Raw genomic sequence first — 18,764 nt, 5'->3', positions numbered from 1 at the left:
AGTGGGATGAGATGGTGAAGTACAACCTTTGAACATTGGCCCTCACCAAGGCAATAGTTAGTGACAGACCTTTGGAGATACGCCATGCTTGGGAAGACCTGACAAGCCAAGTGAGACCATAACCCATGGCCTATGCCAGTGGTGTATATCCAGGCCACTTATGAGTACCCTTCATTCATTGGACAATAAACTTTGTTTGCGAAGACCTGTTGATGGAAGTGAAATTAAAATCACTGATGTGGCCGATGACAGTACCACCTGATTGGCACTCGTGCCAATGGAACGTTAAAAGCACCATTCGAGTGTGATCGTTGCCAGCGTTGCTTCACTAGCACATGTGCCTGTGGTACGTGAAAAACAACATTTGAGCGTGGTTGTTGCCAGTGCTACCAGGCTAGCTCCCTTGCAAGTGGCATGTAATAAACACCTTTTGAGTGTGCTTGTTGCCACACTCAACATTTGCTGCTGCAATCCTTGTTATTGTTCTCGTTGTTCCTTGAGTTGTTGTTGTTACTGTTTTTCCAACTCAACTACCCCAGCTAAGAAGTCTTTTATATTTTACAATTTTTGTAAGTTTGCACAAGATATTTGTTTCTTTTTTGTTGTGTTACTTAATTTTCTACATGAATTAGTTTAAACTATCCATGTGAATGTTTCTTTTTTCACTCCATGTAAATTTGTTTTTCCTTGTTGCCACTGTTGTAAAGTGGGTTCCTTCCACTGGTGTGATGTGTGACTACATTGTACTGTAGTTGCTGTTTTATGCTAGTAGCCACAATAATTACTGGTCATTGGGTACTGTTGTGTTTCTTCATAAATTTGTTTTCTGTTACTGCCGTTGTACTGTAGTTGCTGTTTTATGCTCGTAGCGACAGTAGTTACTAGTCATTGGATACTGTTGTATCTTTTAGTATCGGAATAGTCATACACTAACTTCTTCAGTTTTACTATTGCTGATAGCTCCACAAGATACAGACTAGAACTGTCTACTCTCAAAATTCCTAAACTGTTGACTCTCTCTTGATGACTGGCTACTGGTCTATTTATAATGACTGGTTCCTTCCACTTTTTACTGGAGGGGTATACAGTTTCACTATACAATATGTATATATATGTGTGTATTTACGTGTGTGTCTCTGTGTCTGTAATTGTCACCCCACCACCAATGCTTGACAATTGATGTTGGTGTGTTTAAGTCCCCTTAACTTAGCAGTGTGGCAAAAGAGACTGATAGAATAAGTACTGGGATTACAAAGAATAAGTCCTGGGGTTGATTTCCTCTACTAAAAGGTGGTGCTCCAGCATGGCTGCAGTCAAAGGACTGAAACCAGTAAAAGAAGAAAAGAATAGTCCAGGAAGACATGGAACGAGGTGGTGAAGCTTGATCTTCCAACTTTGGGCCTCACAGAGGCAATGACTAAGTAACCAAGACCTTTGGTGATGTGCTGTGCTTGAGAAGACCTGTCAAGCCAAGTGAAATCATAGTCGTGGCCAATGTTGGTGTCACGTAACTGGCATGTAAAAAGCACCTTTCAAGCATTGGGCCTCATAGAGACAAAATGGCCAATGCTGGTGGCACGTGAAAAGCTCCTTTCAAGTGTTGGGCCTCAATAATGAATGACTGTAACCTTTGGCATTATGTCGTGCTTGAGAAGAAGACCCATCAAGCCAAGTAAATCACAGTCATAGCAGATACTGGTGTTATACTAATGGCACCCATTCCAGTGGTACATGAAAGCACCCATTACACTCCCGGAGTGGTTGGCATTAGGAAGGGCATCCAGTTGTAGAAACCATGCCAAATCAGATGGAGTCTGGTGCAGCCTTCCAGCTTGCCAGCCCTAGCGAAACCATCCAACCCATGCCAGCAGGGACAATGAATGTAAAATGACAATGATGATGATAAGATTCAGTTGAATCAGGTACTTATGTTGAGGCACCTCATTAGGTTGGAATAATATACTCACACAACAGTATTATGTAAATATCAACTTTGGTACAGAAGGACCGACAGAATGACATTCTTGTAGTGAATGCAGACAATTTGACCCAGCTGAGTATATAATCCACTCTTGAGCTATTCAGACATTGTTACTTATATATACTCGACTGAGTGTAAGTACCTTGAGAGAAAAGTTAGACCTAAGAAGCATCAGTTGTGGCATGCAAGAGAGACGATTGCGCTGGTATGGACATGTGGCAAGAATGGATGAGGATAGCTGTGTGAAAAAGTGCCACACCCTAGCGGTTGAGGGAACCTGTGGAAGAGGTAGACCCAGGAAGACCTGGGATGTGGTGGTGAAGCACGACCTACGAACATTAGGCCTCACCGAGGCAATGTCCAGTGACCGGGACCTTTAGAAGTATGCAGTACATGAAAAGACCCGGCAAGGCAAGTAAGAGTATAATCTGTGATCTCTGCCAGAAGTGTAGCCAGCTCACTTATTCGTATCATTACTTAATTGGACACTAAACTCTGCTTGCGAAGACCTGTTGAGGCAAGTGAATTTGAAATCTGAAATTGAAATCGAACCAAATTCAACAACTGGCACCCATGCCAACCTCTCCTTCATTGTACACTAAACTCTGCTTGTGAAGACCTGTTGGGGCAAGTGAAATTGAAATCGTAATTGAACCATATTCGATGACTGGCACCTGCGCCAGTGGAGCACTAACAGCACTGTCTGAGCGTGTTCATTGCCAGAGCAGCTGTCTGGCTTCCGTGCTAGTGGCCCGTAAATAGCACCATTTTAGCGTGATCGTTACCAGTGTCGCCTTCTGGCACTTGTGCTGGTGGCACATTAGAAAATCATTGGAGCGAGGTTGTTACCAGTGCCGCTGGACTGGCTCCCGTGCAGGTGGCGCACCATTTTGAGTGTGGCCGTTGCCAGTACCGTGTGACTGGCTCTCGTGCCAGTGGCACATGAAAGCACCCACTACACTTTCAGAGTGGTTGGGGTTAGGAAGGGCATCCAGCTGTAGAAACTCTGCCAGATCAGATTGGAGCCTGGTGCAGCCTTCTGGCTTGTCAGTCCTTAGTCAAATCGTCCAACCCATGCTAGCATGGAAAGCGAACGTTAAACAATGATGATGATATATATATATATATATATATATATATATATAATAGTTTGTGTGTGTGTGTGTGGACATATATAAATTTGTGTGTATGTATAAATATATATTTTCATATTTTCATTCATTTAAATGCCCATTTTCCAATGCTAGCATTTGTTAGACATATAATTTTGAGACATTCTTGTACAGCTTTTACCCTTTTTTTCAGTAATCTTGTTTTTTTTTATGACTTTCAAAGCCAGTGGATGATTTGTCAACAGAATATAAGCTGAGAAGAATGTTGCTTCTAGCTTGTGATTTTCATAGACTAGTAATGTAAACAAACATACAAATATTTGTTTATATAAGTGGGTTTCTTTCAGTTTCAGCACACACTTTTGTAAATTGCTGATAATGATCCAATGTTAGGAGTACCTCAGTAACATCTGAGCTGGCACTGTTGGTGTCTATAACAGCAGCCCCTGGGGGAAACATATATATATATATATATATATATATATATATATATATATATATATACTCACAGTCACTTTCCTCCAGTTTTTCTTCATGAGAAATGATAGATACATTTCTTTGTATGTGTGATTGCTGCGCACACATTGGTATATGTATATGTATAACTTGGCCTTTTGTCTTAACTAGTACCTGTCTGTGGCCATACTGGGCCACAGCTTTTATATGTGTATGTATAATTGCATCAAGTCTAGTAATCTCAGAAAGGTGAAAGGCAGAGTTGACCTAGGTGTAATTTCATGACTAAAATCTTTATTAAATGCCACAAAGAATTTTATCTGACTCTACCAATTCATCCATTAGTCATTGAATCTTGTCATGCATCTATGTAATTTGTCATGAACGCAGTTTTGTGTATATGTATCCTTATTTGTATGTGTGTGTGTGTGTGGATGTAGAGATAAACCAATCTGCAAAAACTAATGTCCTAATTAACTTGGTCCTTTTAATATATGTATTTTTTCTCACATGTATATCTGTCTATCTATCTATCTATCTATTTGTCTGTCTCTCCCCCCCCCCCCTCTCTCTCTCTTTCTATTTATGTATATGTTTAATATCTTGTTAGACAAAGCAGCTGAAAAGAACATCAAAAGTGACATACAGCAGTGAAAGTGAAGAAGATTTGAGTGTATCATACAAGTCAAACAAAACAGGTGTTAGTATATATATATTCAACTTACATTATATTTTTTGTTCTTATGATCTTGTGATTCAGTTAATTTTTCATGTAATAAACAGGTGAATGAGATCAAATTGTAACAGATAGATTTATACATATGCTCACTCATACAAAAAGTAACATACATATATATTAGTTGTGAAGAATATCCTGAAATTTCACAAGAATTTTCTGTTAAATCGATTTTCCAATAGCTATAATCACTTTAATGCTTTCTCTATATAAACCTCCTAGTCCGGTTAGAAACTAAAGATTTTGGTGAAATGCTGTCTGTCTAGTACAAAAATAATAATGGTATAACTATTCCATGAATTTTGATAAAATTTGCTGATATGGAATAATGATTATTGGTGTTTATTGTGAATATATTTTTACCTTTTTTTATTGACTTTTGCTTGTCATGTTATGTTCACCTGTCTGTATAGGTTGCATTCAGATTTATCTGTAAAATATAATGCTTATTTGGTCACATTATTTTGAATTAATCAGGTTCAAGGAGGGTGTCCAAATATTTGTAACTTTGTTAATTTCTTACACACACTTGAAATTTTGTCAGTGGGTGCTTAGATGCCATGGTTTACAGTTATGTAATTTTAGCTGATCTTTTTGATTAAATTTGACTTTTATGGGCAGGTAAAAAGTATAAAGCTCTTTTACTAGTCAATTTACCATTGCTATACGATTTAATGAGTACATTTACATAACAAAATGCATCTAGCAAAAAAGCTCAATAACTGGTGAAATAAAAGTGAATACAGGTGTGTAACATACTGAAAATTAATATGCATTTCTCACCTTTATGTCATATTTCTGTCTTGGAATTGTCCAGAGCACCCTTTACATGAGGGCACTTGGCATAATGAACGCAAACAAAGTTTTGACCTGATACTTTTTAGCTGTTTTTCTCTTTTGTAGTGAACACAATCTAACTTTCTTTCTCCCATTTATTTTTTCCACTTTATGGAAGTTAATATTTTCTCTGTTGATGTCCACCTCAGTTACTTTTGCTTTTCCCCCAGTTCTGTGCTTTCTGGAAGAAAAGCCCTCATGTAACTGAGATGCAATTTCAACCTGAAATTTCATATGGCTGTAATCCTTTGGTGGTGGAGGTACCTTGTGGCTTTTTACATAAACAATATATGAATTAAAAATAGTTAAATTGACTAAAAACCACAAAATGTACCTCACCATTTCATTCCAGATAATCCAACTGGATTGGGTTTATTGTCACCACCCATATATTTAATTTAGGTTTCCTCTCAGTACTAACACCAGGTTGTTCATTGGTAGACAAAACTAAAATTTGTCTTTTGCCCTTGTATACTGTAACTAGCAAATGTTCGTTTTGCATCTGAAGAATGCCTCCTCTTTTTTTAATTTGGTTGTTTTTATTTCACGAGGTAGCCCTTTGCAATTGCTCATCACAGTACTACACATGGAAGTGCTTACACTGGCAAGATGTTCTGCCAAAGCCACTGAGTAGAAAATAAACAGTTAAAATATGAGCGTTGGTGTTGATGGTGAAATGGTTCAGTTAGAGACCATACAACATCATACCCCAATCTATCTAGTCTGTCTCCATTATATTTTTGCCCTGTGTAAACCACAAAATTTGCACAATACCCTGTATCTGATTCACATACCTCCTATACCTTGATGTCCCATGTAGTCAGTTTAACAGGCATGTTTTGCCGAAAATGTATCTTACCCTTATAATCTATCATGGCTTCTACACTGAGATTTTTCCCAAGCAGATACATAGTTTTATATTTTTCAGAAAGTAAATCAATAATTGGATACATTTTATATTGAAATCATAGTTTGGTTCACTCTTACTGCGGGTATTAGCAAAATCAGAAAAATGTAAATATTGAGATATTTTTGAATACCTTGTTTGTGACATAATACATATAATATACATGGATTACCATACCTTATATCGGAACTCCAGTAGTTCCACAATCAAGGAAACTTGCTTGATACCAAACAATGTTTATGGTAAAAAAAAGTTTACATTTCTGCAGCATTGGTTAGCTGCCATAATGGATCAGGTCTTCTATGAACAGAAATCATTTGTTGGGCATATTTATTTGTTTCTTCTGCAACAGTTTTGAAAAAAAAAAAACTTCTGGTAAAAATAAAAATAAATAGTCCAATGGTTGAACATTGGGAGGCAGATTATGTTAAATCTTGAATTGTGGCTGATGTTGTAATTTTTGACCATGTTGCCAAGATGCTTTGAATATTGTCACTTTCATCATTATCAAAGTCTTTCTCATCCGAGAAAAATTCATTAACACCAATATTAGATTTGCCTGAAGACAAATCATTTTCTTTTACATTTTGTATATCAAGAGTAAAACCTTGAAAGTCTGAATTGCTACTTGCTGACGCCATATTGATAAATACTAATATACACACTTTAAACGTTGAAAAAACCATGTGGTCTCAGAAATTTCATGGTAATTATACTTTGAATAAAGGTAGGAAAGGTTTCATCTTGCATTATCTCAAAGCTACAAGAATTCAATAATGTGGTTTTATTTTTTTAGCGATTTCATACAGAAGCCAATTATAGCCAGATTTGGCTGGTTTGAACAAACAGAGAGGAAATAATTTAGGCCGGATTTGGCTGGACTGAATGTTAAAGGGGTAAATTGGTTAGATATACTTATGAGATATTAATTTCCTGTTTCAGAGTTGAATTTTTGCTCCAATTGGTCTCTAATCTGGAAGCCGTACTGTTCCTATAAAAAATTCCACAATATGCTTTCATCTCCTCCTTTCAAAGGTTTTGTAAGGCCCAACAAATTTGCGTTACTTTATTACAATAATTATGCTCTCCTCATAAATCCACCAGCATACAGAGTTGTTGCATTTAAAATATATTAACTTTTAAAAAATTTTTACCATTCACTTATAAATGCATTCCTGCTCAGAATTGATAATCAGATACATATATTATTGGGGTAGCTGGTATTTGTAGATGACACTGAAATATCACTGTTTTCTCCAAGTCTTTTTTCAAATTATTCCTTAAATTATTAGTGAATTATATCACTGAATTCTAACCTGTTACTTTGAAGAATCAATTTTGAAAGTAGAAAATCTGAAGAAATTCACTGAATGAAAAAAAAAAGCACATGTGGTGCAAACAAGAAGTTGACTGGAAGTTGTTTGTGAAATGAGTTGAAAGTTTGTTTCTTGTACAGAAGTGTCCTTAGTTTTTGGTTAGATGAATGTTTTACTGAAATGCCTTTATAGAAGAAATTAGATTGTTCCATTGTGTTTATAAATATACTAATATACAAAAAGGAGCACTCTGTCAGTTATGATGACGAGGGTCCCAGCTGATACGATCAATGGAGCAGCTTGCTCATGAAATTAACGTGCAAGTGGCTGAGCATTTCACAGACACGTGTACCTTTAACGTAGTTCTCAGGGAGATTCAGCATGACACAGAATGTGACAAGGCTGGCCTTTTGAAATACATATACTACTCATTTTTGCCAGCTGAGTGGACTGGAGCAATGTGAAATAAAGTGTCTTGCTTAAGGACACGACATGTTGCCAGGGATTGAACTCACAACCATATTGTAAGCCAAATGGCCTAACCGCTAAGCCACATGCCTTCACAATGTACATATTTAAAACTATAACAGAAACTCAATTTTGATGTAAATAATTTGTGAATGTATAACAATAAAAATATATGTTAACATGAGAAAATATTGTGCATGTGTAATAGAATTGAAAAGGTAATGATATATGAACATATAAATACTTGGCAAAAGTTAGCAAGGAAGTTATATCTTGCCCATTATATGATGAAAAATGTAAATGATATACAATATGATTCCAAAGTCCTTGTAGCATTTTAATTACATAAATAAAAATATTCAGACAAACCACAATTACTCTCTATATCATTGTGAAAAATGTGTATGCATGTATATATGGGTGTATATGTATAAGTATGGTGAATTTTTGGAGGCTTGGTTAAAGAGAATAGAAGGTAAAAAAGAAAGACAGGAAGAAAGGTAAGAAAGAAATGTCTGTAAATGCAAACAAAACCTTTGTAAATAAGAAAAAGAAGCTTTACTACAACTGAAGAATGACAACTCAGTCATCCTGAAAGAAGCCGATAAGGTTGGGATGGTAGTGGTTATGGACAGGAACTACTATAGAGACAAAATATAAGTCGATCTAAGAGACCAAAATTACTATAAGAAGTAAACAAGAAATCCAGAAAAAACAATAGTGCATAAAATCAGAACATTATTTAACAAATATCCACACTCCTTCACAGATAAAGAAACAGACTACTTAATACAACTCTGGAATTGAAGCAAGCAGTTTCTATGGATTATCCAAGATCCACAAAAGCTTGGAAATATAGAGAGTTGCAAATGAACAGAAGGACCAGTACTTAAAAATACTAAGACCCACTGATCTCAAATTGAGACCAATAGTTGCTGGGCCATAATTTCCAACACAACAATTAAGCCATCTTTGGGATATACTCATTAATACCCAGTTATATATGAGATAACATGGATTTTCTCAAATGCATATTACCCATTGCCCCAGAAGGGACTATCCTTAGAAGTTTCAATGTTAGTAACCTTTATACCTCACACTCAGGACTGAAAGTAATGAAACACTGAGTAGAAAAATGTGGAGAGAAGATAAATGAATATTTCAAATCATATTTCATTACCAAGGCCACACGCCAGGTGCTAGAGGAGAATACCTTTAATTTTGATGGTAAAGCATGTTGACAAATAAAGGGCACAGCTATGAAGACAAAATTTGCACCCGCATATGCTTATCTGGTTATGATTTTTTTTTTAGAAGTAAAACTATACAAGGAAGTAGAGAAATTTTGATCAAAATTTTGAGAAATATGTCATTGAAAAGTGGAAATGCTTCCCCAAGGATTGCATTATTTTTTTGGAGAAATCAAATGATAATCTACAAATATTCAATAATCTGTCAAGTTCACAACAGAAACCAGTCATAATGACTTACTGTTCTTAGACATTCATGTAAAAATAGGCAACTCCACAATAACAACAAAGGTATCTTGCAAAAAAACCAGACACACACCAGTATTTGAACTTCGCTTGCCTCCTTCACATATCAAAAGGAACATTCCGTATAGTATGGCAAGATGAGTTTGTGCAATAGCAGTTGATCCAAAAATATGTCAAATTCAACATAATGAACTCAAAGGCTTTCTAAAACAACAAAATTGCCCCTTAAAATTAATAACTAATGGAATTATAAAGGTGATGAAACTTGACATCATACAACTATGGACATCCAAGAAAAAATTGTGGAAAAAACTATTCCATTTATCAATATGCATAAGCCAAGAATGACCAACATATTCCAAACTACAAAACAAATCTACTAGCACTCTTACATAACCCCCAAAATGAAAAATCTGGTTGATGAACATCTCATGCAAACCTGGAAATATTAGCCAAAAATTCTTTAAGAAAAACATCTTACAAGGACAAAATTTACATCAGAGGATAATTCAGAATTCTCTGTGAAGGTCTATAGAGAGAATAGGTGTGGAACATGTAACAACCATTTCAAATATTTGGATACTGGTTCTCATAAAAGTTGAAAGTGTACTCTCCTTCCAAGTAAATGCAGGTATGAACTGCAAAGCACAATCTCATGTACTGTATCACCTGCCCCAAATGTAAAGAAAATTATATTAGCAAAGCCAACTCATCAGATAAAAAGAACCATACAAGATTCAATGGGTAATAAGTAGTTTTACAAATAGCAGGAAGTCTGAATATGGTCTAATACCTTATCTAGTACTAAGGTGAGACCAAATTATAGTTAACTGTGGATAGGTTATAAAGTTTATTAGTGTAGGTTAAATAATTAAGTATAAGGTTGGCTATAGTTAGAGTACCAGAATGATTTGTATTTAAGGTGCTGGCATCTATAATCAAATCATAATGTTGATTTAATTTTATTTATATGAAACACCTCTGATACACAGAACCCACAACAATTCCCCTCATCACCATTACCTTTATATGGTTGTGCATTGCATATGATAGAGCAAACAGCTCCAAATTCAATGCTGTTATTAGTGAGAGGATGTACAAACTTAGCTAAAATTTAACATATCTCCCAAAAGGCAATGATTTTCTTACTAATGGACATTCTCTTTTAATATGAATTCTAGTGAAATTAATAAAGTATACAAAACTGTACTTCAACTGTTGGAAAGATTAAGGATAGTAGTGTTAAAACTATTGCTAATCTTAGTAATGCTAAATTTCAAGAACTAAATACTAAGTATCTTAATAACTATAATGATGGTCCTCCAACCTGTTGGATCCTGTTTTATGATCCAGCCCATGCTAGTTTGGGGAGTAGCTGTAAAAATGATAATGATGGTACTGGAATTCAATTCAATTGATTATACCTCTTCCCGAAAATATGTAGCTTTGTGTGTGTGTTTGAAATAATTTTTTTATTATTGTAATACTTGTTATTTTTGTTTGTTTGTAAACTGTCTCCTAACAGTGATTTTGCTTCTTTCTAATCTTTAAACTAAATGTGGACGTGAACAATAAAGAAAATTATGTGTTTTTCATATACCCCACTCTCAGTTGAAATAAGACATAATGATGACATTCTCATCAATTAATTTATTGCTTGTTTAACATTATTAATTTTTATCATTTAATAATTGCAGAAACGTGATGGCCCAAATGATATGGGAGCAACAGCTACTACGGAAATTGATACTGAAGAAAATAAGGATGCCCAATCAATATTTGAAAGGTCACTGATTGTGAACAAAGTAAATAGATTTGACTTTGAATTATATCAGCCTGTTATTTTAATAATTATATTTTTGGATTGTGTTATCCTCATAAGAAGAACTAAGGTGTTTTTAGTTATTTCTTTACATTATTTTTTAGCAGATTAAATTCTTTAAAAACTTCATCATGTTATACTGTAAATCTCACAGTCTGTAGCAATTATGCAAAGATGGTCACTAAAATAGTGATGTGGTAATCAATGATTATTATGATAGCCTGCAACTTACTATCAACCTTAACATCTTGTAGCATCCTGTTACTGAACAGGAATGAATGATTGAAGAAGGATTAGTTTTATCCTTTAAATTAGGGAGCTCTTGACTTTCTTCAAAATGAATGAAAACAAGTTTCATATGATTCCTATGTAATCATGTATTCCAGAACTGGGTGACTGATGTAGTTGAATGGGGTAATCTGTTGTATTGTTGGGTGCTAATGAAAAATCTCTCTGTTTGATTTTGTCTCTCTCTTACTTTTTATTTTGATATGTAATCCAAATAACAAGAAGACAAAGAAATTTTTTAACACATCTTTAATGATCGTAAGATTGTGGTTTCGATTCCTGGACCGGGCAACGCGTTGTCTTCTTGAGCAAAACACTTCATTTCATGTTGCTCCAGTCCACTCAGCTGGCAAAAATGAGTAACGCTGCGATGGACTGGCGTCCCGTCCAGCTGGGGAACACATACGCCATTGAAACTGGGAAACCGGGCCCATGAGCCTGGCCAGGCTTTAATAGGGCGCATTTATTTATTTTTTTAATATTTATTTATTTATGTTAAATACTATATCTTCTTACTTGAGCCTCTTAACATATTTACATCCTCTATCTCACCAAGGGAATGCTGCATATCTGAAATTTAAAATTTTTTGTCCAATAGTTCCTTATCTTTATTAGTCTAGCTCAATAATAATTTTTTTTAAGGAGTGAAAGGCTATATTTTGTAAGTCTTTATTCATTTATTTATTTTTACTCTGTCTATTTTTACTCTGTCTATTTTTACTTTTTACCCTATTTTGTTTTATTTTATTTTATTCTTGATTTTATTAAAAAAATTTTATGTACCCTAGCATTAAGTTTAGATATCTTATTTTAACCCTTTCGATATCTATGATAAGTATAAGATTGCCTGGAATGTCTGGCCACCTTAATTAAATATTGATAATAACTATACACACTTGAATTAATCTCTATATGCTAATTTTCTATTTTTATATGGATGGACATAATATCACAATTTATGACATTTATACCAATATATCTACTTCAGTTTTTCTTGTACTAAATACACTAGATTCTTACTTTACAGTCCCAATACATCCTACCTCCTTCTCCTTTCTAAGGTCTATATCAAGTTTTATACTATGGTTCTTTATGCATAAACTTTATCAGTTAAGTGTTTGCAGCTGTTTACTCAAGATGCAGATCTTAAACTGCCTCTAATGAATTTCAAATAATTTAAAATTATATTAATTTTCTGAAGGTCTAGAATTGAAACAGCTGTAAGGGATGTTTCTCAATTTTATAATTAATAAATACTAATTTATTAATTACCTCTCTATTTTACTTATCTTATCATAATAAATAAATATATAAACCATGGTTCATATAGTTACTGTGCAGTTAAGTATTAACTGTTATGTTCAACATCCTTTGTATAGGTAACTAACCAGTAACTTCAAAAGATTTTGGTATCACTCAATGAGGTTTGTTACCTTCATTTCTGTATGTGTGTGTGTGTGTGTGTGCATACATATGTGTGCATATTTATATATATGCATACATACATACGCAAGGAATGAAGCCAGTATGCTCCGTTGGATGTGTAATGTCAATGTGAATACCCGTCAGAGTGTAAGTATCTTGAGAGAAAAGCTGAACATTAGAAGCATCAGTTGTGGCGTGCAAGAGAGACGATTGCGCTGGTATGGACATGTGGTGAGAATGGAGGAGGATAACTGCGTGAAAAAGTGCCACACCCTAACAGTTGAGGGAACCCGTGGAAGAGGTAGGCCCAGGAAGACCTGGGCTGAGGTGGTGAGGCAAGACCTTCGTACATTGGGCCTCACCGAGGCGATGACTACTGACCGAGACCTTTGGAAATGTGCTGTGCGTGAGAAGACCCGGCAAGCCAAGTAAGATCGTTGCCAGTGCCCCTGGACTGGTTCTTGTGCGGGTGGCACATGAGATGCACCATTTTGAGCGTGGCCGTTGCCAGTACCGCCTGACTGGCTCCTGTAGGATTTTCGAGCGAGATCGTTGCCAGTGCCCCTGGACTGGCTTGTGCGGGTGGCACATAAAAGACACCATTTCGAGCGTGGCCGTTTTCGTGCGGGTGACACGTAAAAGCACCCACTACACTCTCTGAGTGGTTGGCGTTAGGAAGGGCATCCAGCTGTAGAAACTCTGCCAAATCAGACTGGAGCCTGGTGTTGCCACCCGGTTTCACCAGTCCTCAGTCAAATCGTCCAACCCATGCTAGCATGGAAAGCGGACGTTAAACGATGATGATGATGATGATGATATATATATATGTATATATATATATATATATATATATCGATTTTAAATAGAGCTCAAAACTGATCCATTGAAAATACTTTATAATAATAATAATAATAATAATAATGAAAATGACCTATGAACATTTCGATGCAACATCCAGAACGATTCATACATATTATAAAATATTATAAAATATGGGATACTACATCTCCTCGAGGTCCCATTATTATTGTTATTATTATTAGTAGTAGTTGTAATATGCAGCCAATAAAAATAGAAAACATTCACATCCAATTTTCATAGTTGACCCATGAAAATATACAAAACAGGATGAAAAGGTATGAGATGATATACAACCGTTCATCCTAAAGGTGTAGAGAACAAGCAAATGGTAAATTAATTCAAACATAATGATGGTATACTATGAAGTTCAGTTGTTGACCAATCCAGGACGCTATAGAATTAAAAAAAACGTTATAAACATCAAAATAAATACAGAATTCATACCGTAGAAAAAACATTTAGATATTAAAGATAACATTTAAAATACAGGAACCTGGTCAAATAGAAGCATACGTAAAAAAAATAATAATAATGCTCTTAAATAATATTCACGCTAAATAACTTTAGTACACATAATTATACATAATTAAAATTAACCTTATATCGATTCAGTATAAATAAGTAAAAAGCTTCAAACCGTATTTCAGGACTACCAAGCTATATTGTATAGAAAAATTATCTACATTAAAGCTCAATCAAAATTATAACTAACAAGTTACAAAAGAAAAGAACTAATTAGCAAAGTAATAAGATTAAATATACAGAAGAAAATTAAACAGATTTAGTGATATTTACGTTAACACAGAATGTAAACAAACAAACCGGTCTTCACTGAAAAAATCCCCAAATAAAATTATGATTCATACATACAGTGACTACTTATACTTATATAAAAAAACCTTTCAATATCAACATAAACATAAATGATATGTAAACCTAATATCAAAGGTTAATTAATTTAAAAATTATATAATTTAATAATGCTACAATATAGGTGAATTTAAGGTATCCCATATCGGTAATTAAATGAATTCGAAGCAAATTACCTGTTACAACATAGCTAAATAGTATATTGGATTGTTAATAGGGGAACCTAAACTACTTAGTTTGTGCTCTTAAACCTGTAACAGCTCTGCAACCACTAAAATTATTATATTAAAAGAATTTTACTATAATCGAGAAGAGACCAGTAATGGATAATTAAACAATATACATAAAAATAAAAAAAATTTTATAAGGTGCAAAAAATGCTGAATAAACATACGCTCAATTAGCACCCCAAAAAAACCTAATCTAAATAGACCAAAAATTTACAACATATATACATACATATATACATTCATATACATACACACATAAATATATATATATATATATATATATATATATATATATACACATACATATATACATATAAACACATATGCACATATATATGTACAAACATATATACATATACACATACATACATATACACAAACACACATAAATATATATAGCCATACATATATAAATATACATACATACATACACATATATACATACACATACATACATACACATACATATTTATTCATATATACACACACACAAAGAAACATATACTGATATATAACTATGTATATACACACATATATATATATACATATATATATATATATATACACATACACATACATATATATATGCATATACACACACATACATATACCCCTATCCATGTACATACATACATACATATATATAAAGCGAAATTGTGAAGGCACCTGTGCCCAGCATCGCCTTTCTGGCACTTGTGTCCGTGGCATGTCTAAGGACTTTCGAGCGTGATCGTTGCCAGTGCCCCTGGACTGGCTCTTGTGCGGGTGGCACATAAAATACACAATTTTGAGCGTGGCCGTTGCCAGTACCGTCTGACTGGCCTCGTTGGACGATTTGACTGAGGACTGGTGAAACCAGATGGCTACACCAGGCTCCAATCTGATTTGACAGTGTTTCTACAGCTGGATGCCCTTCTTAAAGCCAACCACTCAGAGAGTGTAGTGGGTGCGTTTACGTGTCACCCGCACGAAGGCCAGTCAGGCGGTACTGGCAAAGGCCACGCTCATCTCGCTCGAGAAACCTCATGTGCCACCTGCACAAGAGCCAGCCCAGGGGCACCAGCAACGATCCCGCTCGAAAAATCCCAGAACCCCACACAAGAGCCAGTTCAGCGGCACCGGCAACGATCTCGCTCGAAGAAATTTCATGTGTCACCAGCACAAGAGCCAGTCCAGGGGCACTGGCAACGATCTCGCTCGGAAGATTTCATGTGTCGCCTGCACATGAGCCAATCCAGGGGCACTGGCAACGATCCTGCTCGAAAGACTTCATGTGTCGCCCGCATATGAGCCAGTCCAGGGGCACTGGCAACGATCCCGTCTCGCTCAAGGCATTTCATGTGTCACCCGCACAAGAGCCAGCCCAGGGGCACTGGCAACGATCCCGTCTCGCTCAAGGCATTTCATGTGTCACCCGCACAAGAGCCAGCCCAGGGGCACTGGCAACGATCCCGCCCGAAAGATTCCATGTGTCGCCCGCACACGAGCCAGCCCAGGGGCAGCGGCAACGATCTCGCTCGAAAAACCTCATGTGTCACCCGCACAAGAGCCGGCCCAGGGGCACCGGCAACGATCTCGATCGAAAGATTTCATGTGTCGCCCACACATGAGCCATTCCAGGGGCACTGGCAACGAGCCCGCTCGAAAGATATCATGTGTCGCCCTCACATGAGCCAGTCCAGGGGCACTGGCAACGATCCCGCTCGAAAGTTTTCATGTGTCGCCCGCACATGAGCCAGTCCGGGGGCACTGGCAACGATCTCGCACGAAAGATATCATGTGTCGCCCGCACATGAGCCAGTCCAGGGGCACTGGCAATGATCCCGCTTAAAAGAATTCATGTGTCGCCCGCACATGCGCCAGTCCAGAAGCACTGGCTACGATCCCGCTCGAAAGATTCATGTGTCGCCCGCACATGAGCCAGTCCAGGGGCACTGGCAATGATCCTGCTCGAAAGATTTCATGTGTCGCCCGCACATGAGCCTGTCCAGGGGCACTGGCAACGATCCCGTCTCGCTCAAGGCATTTCATGTGTCACCCGCACAAGAGCCAGCCCAGGGGCACTGGCAACGATCGCGCCCGAAAGATTCCATGAGTCGCCCGCACACGAGCCAGCCCAGGGGCAGCGGCAACGATCTCGCTCGAAAAACCTCATGTGTCACCCGCACAAGAGCCGGCCCAGGGGCACCGGCAACGATCTCGATCGAAAGATTTCATGTGTCGCCCACACATGAGCCATTCCAGGGGCACTGCCAACGATCCCGCTCGAAAGATATCATGTGTCGCCCTCACATGAGCCAGTCCAGGGGCACTGGCAACGATCCCGCTCGAAAGTTTTCATGTGTCGCCCGCACATGAGCCAGTCCGGGGGCACTGGCAACGATCTCGCACGAAAGATATCATGTGTCGCCCGCACATGAGCCAGTCCAGGGGCACTGGCAATGATCCCGCTTAAAAGAATTCATGTGTCGCCCGCACATGCGCCAGTCCAGGGGCACTGGCTACGATCCCGCTCGAAAGATTCATGTGTCGCCCGCACATGAGCCAGTCCAGGGGCACTGGCAATGATCCCGCTCGAAAGATTTCATGTGTCGCCCGCACATGAGCCTGTCCAGGGGCACTGGCAACGATCTCGCACGAAAGATATCATGTGTCGCCCGCACATGAGCCAGTCCAGGGGCACTGGCAATGATCCCGCTTAAAAGAATTCATGTGTCGCCCGCACATGCGCCAGTCCAGGGGCACTGGCTACGATCCCGCTCGAAAGATTCATGTGTCGCCCGCACATGAGCCAGTCCAGGGGCACTGGCAATGATCCCGCTCGAAAGATTTCATGTGTCGCCCGCACATGAGCCTGTCCAGGGGCACTGGCAACGACCCTGCTTGAAAAAGCCTCATGTGTCACCCGCACAAGAGCCAGTGCCCCTGAGGTTTTTCGAGCGAGGTCGTTGCCGGTGCCCCCGGACTGGCTCATGTGTGGGCGACACATGAAATCTTCCGAGCGGGATCGTTGCCAGTGCCCCTGGATTGGCTCTTGTGCGGGTGACACATGAGGCTTTTTCGAGTGAGATCGTTGCCGGTGCCCCTGGACTGGCTTATGTGCGGGTGACACATGAAATTTTTTCGAGCAGCGTCGTTGCCAATACACACATATACATATATATACACACATACATATACATACACAAACCAACATACATACCTACGTATACATACATATATATACATATATACATACACAAACACATCTAGAAACGCATACATAGATATACACATACCCACATATATAAATATATATATAATAATATTAGGGACAAAATCCAAAATTACAGGTAAAAACTCAATTAAAATCAATTTATAAAAAATTAAAATTAAATTGAGCTTTATAGATAAAATTTATATAAAATATATAGTTTTAGGGAAAATAACCAAGTTCCAAGAACTCATCGATGAAAATCCACTATCACATATAGAAAAATTAACAATTAAAAGCACAATAAATGAGTATAATATAAAACAAAGTAAATATCATAAGATAAAGATAATAAAATGATTACACGTGTTTCATAACTAATTTTCAAATAGAAAAGAAATTTAAATCGATTAAAATCAATTGAAATTATCGAAAATAAATTCTATTAAAAAATATAGCTAATCGTCAAATCGTAAGTAGAACAATAATTAGATATATATATCTCAACCAACAATAAGTACCAAATGAATTAATATGAAATACTTATTTTATAAAGATAGAAAAATTATTAAAAATATCAAAATATCAAAATAATAACCATTCAATAATCCTCCCTTCATCCATTATAATAACATGTATATTATATACAAAAAACAGCTTACATAAATTATCATTGTTTTAAATTATCATTATTTTAAATACAAGTTGAACGAAGTTTAAGTTTAAAATAATAATGAAGATAAAATTAGTACATATTTAACCGGTG

The 18,764-nt window shown here is 36.9% G+C and overlaps 1 protein-coding gene across 2 annotated transcripts in view; it reads left to right on the top strand.

The window, feature by feature from the left end:
* LOC106869755 (E3 ubiquitin-protein ligase RNF113A-like) overlaps positions 1 to 18,764 on the top strand; it is a 68,774-nt gene that overhangs the window by 13,154 nt on the left and 36,856 nt on the right. For both annotated transcript variants that reach the window (XM_089351008.1, XM_089351009.1), the window contains exons 3-4: positions 4,160 to 4,249; positions 11,007 to 11,114. In XM_089351008.1, the coding sequence (XP_089207134.1) occupies positions 4,160 to 4,249; positions 11,007 to 11,114 (198 nt within the window). The remainder of the gene's footprint in view (positions 1 to 4,159; positions 4,250 to 11,006; positions 11,115 to 18,764) is intronic.

The sequence above is a fragment of the Octopus bimaculoides genome, chromosome 4, assembly GCF_046866305.1.
Source record: "Octopus bimaculoides isolate indiv1 chromosome 4, ASM4686630v1, whole genome shotgun sequence".
NCBI classification, from domain to species: Eukaryota; Metazoa; Mollusca; class Cephalopoda; order Octopoda; family Octopodidae; genus Octopus; species Octopus bimaculoides.
This window is presented reverse-complemented; position numbering and strand designations above follow the sequence as displayed.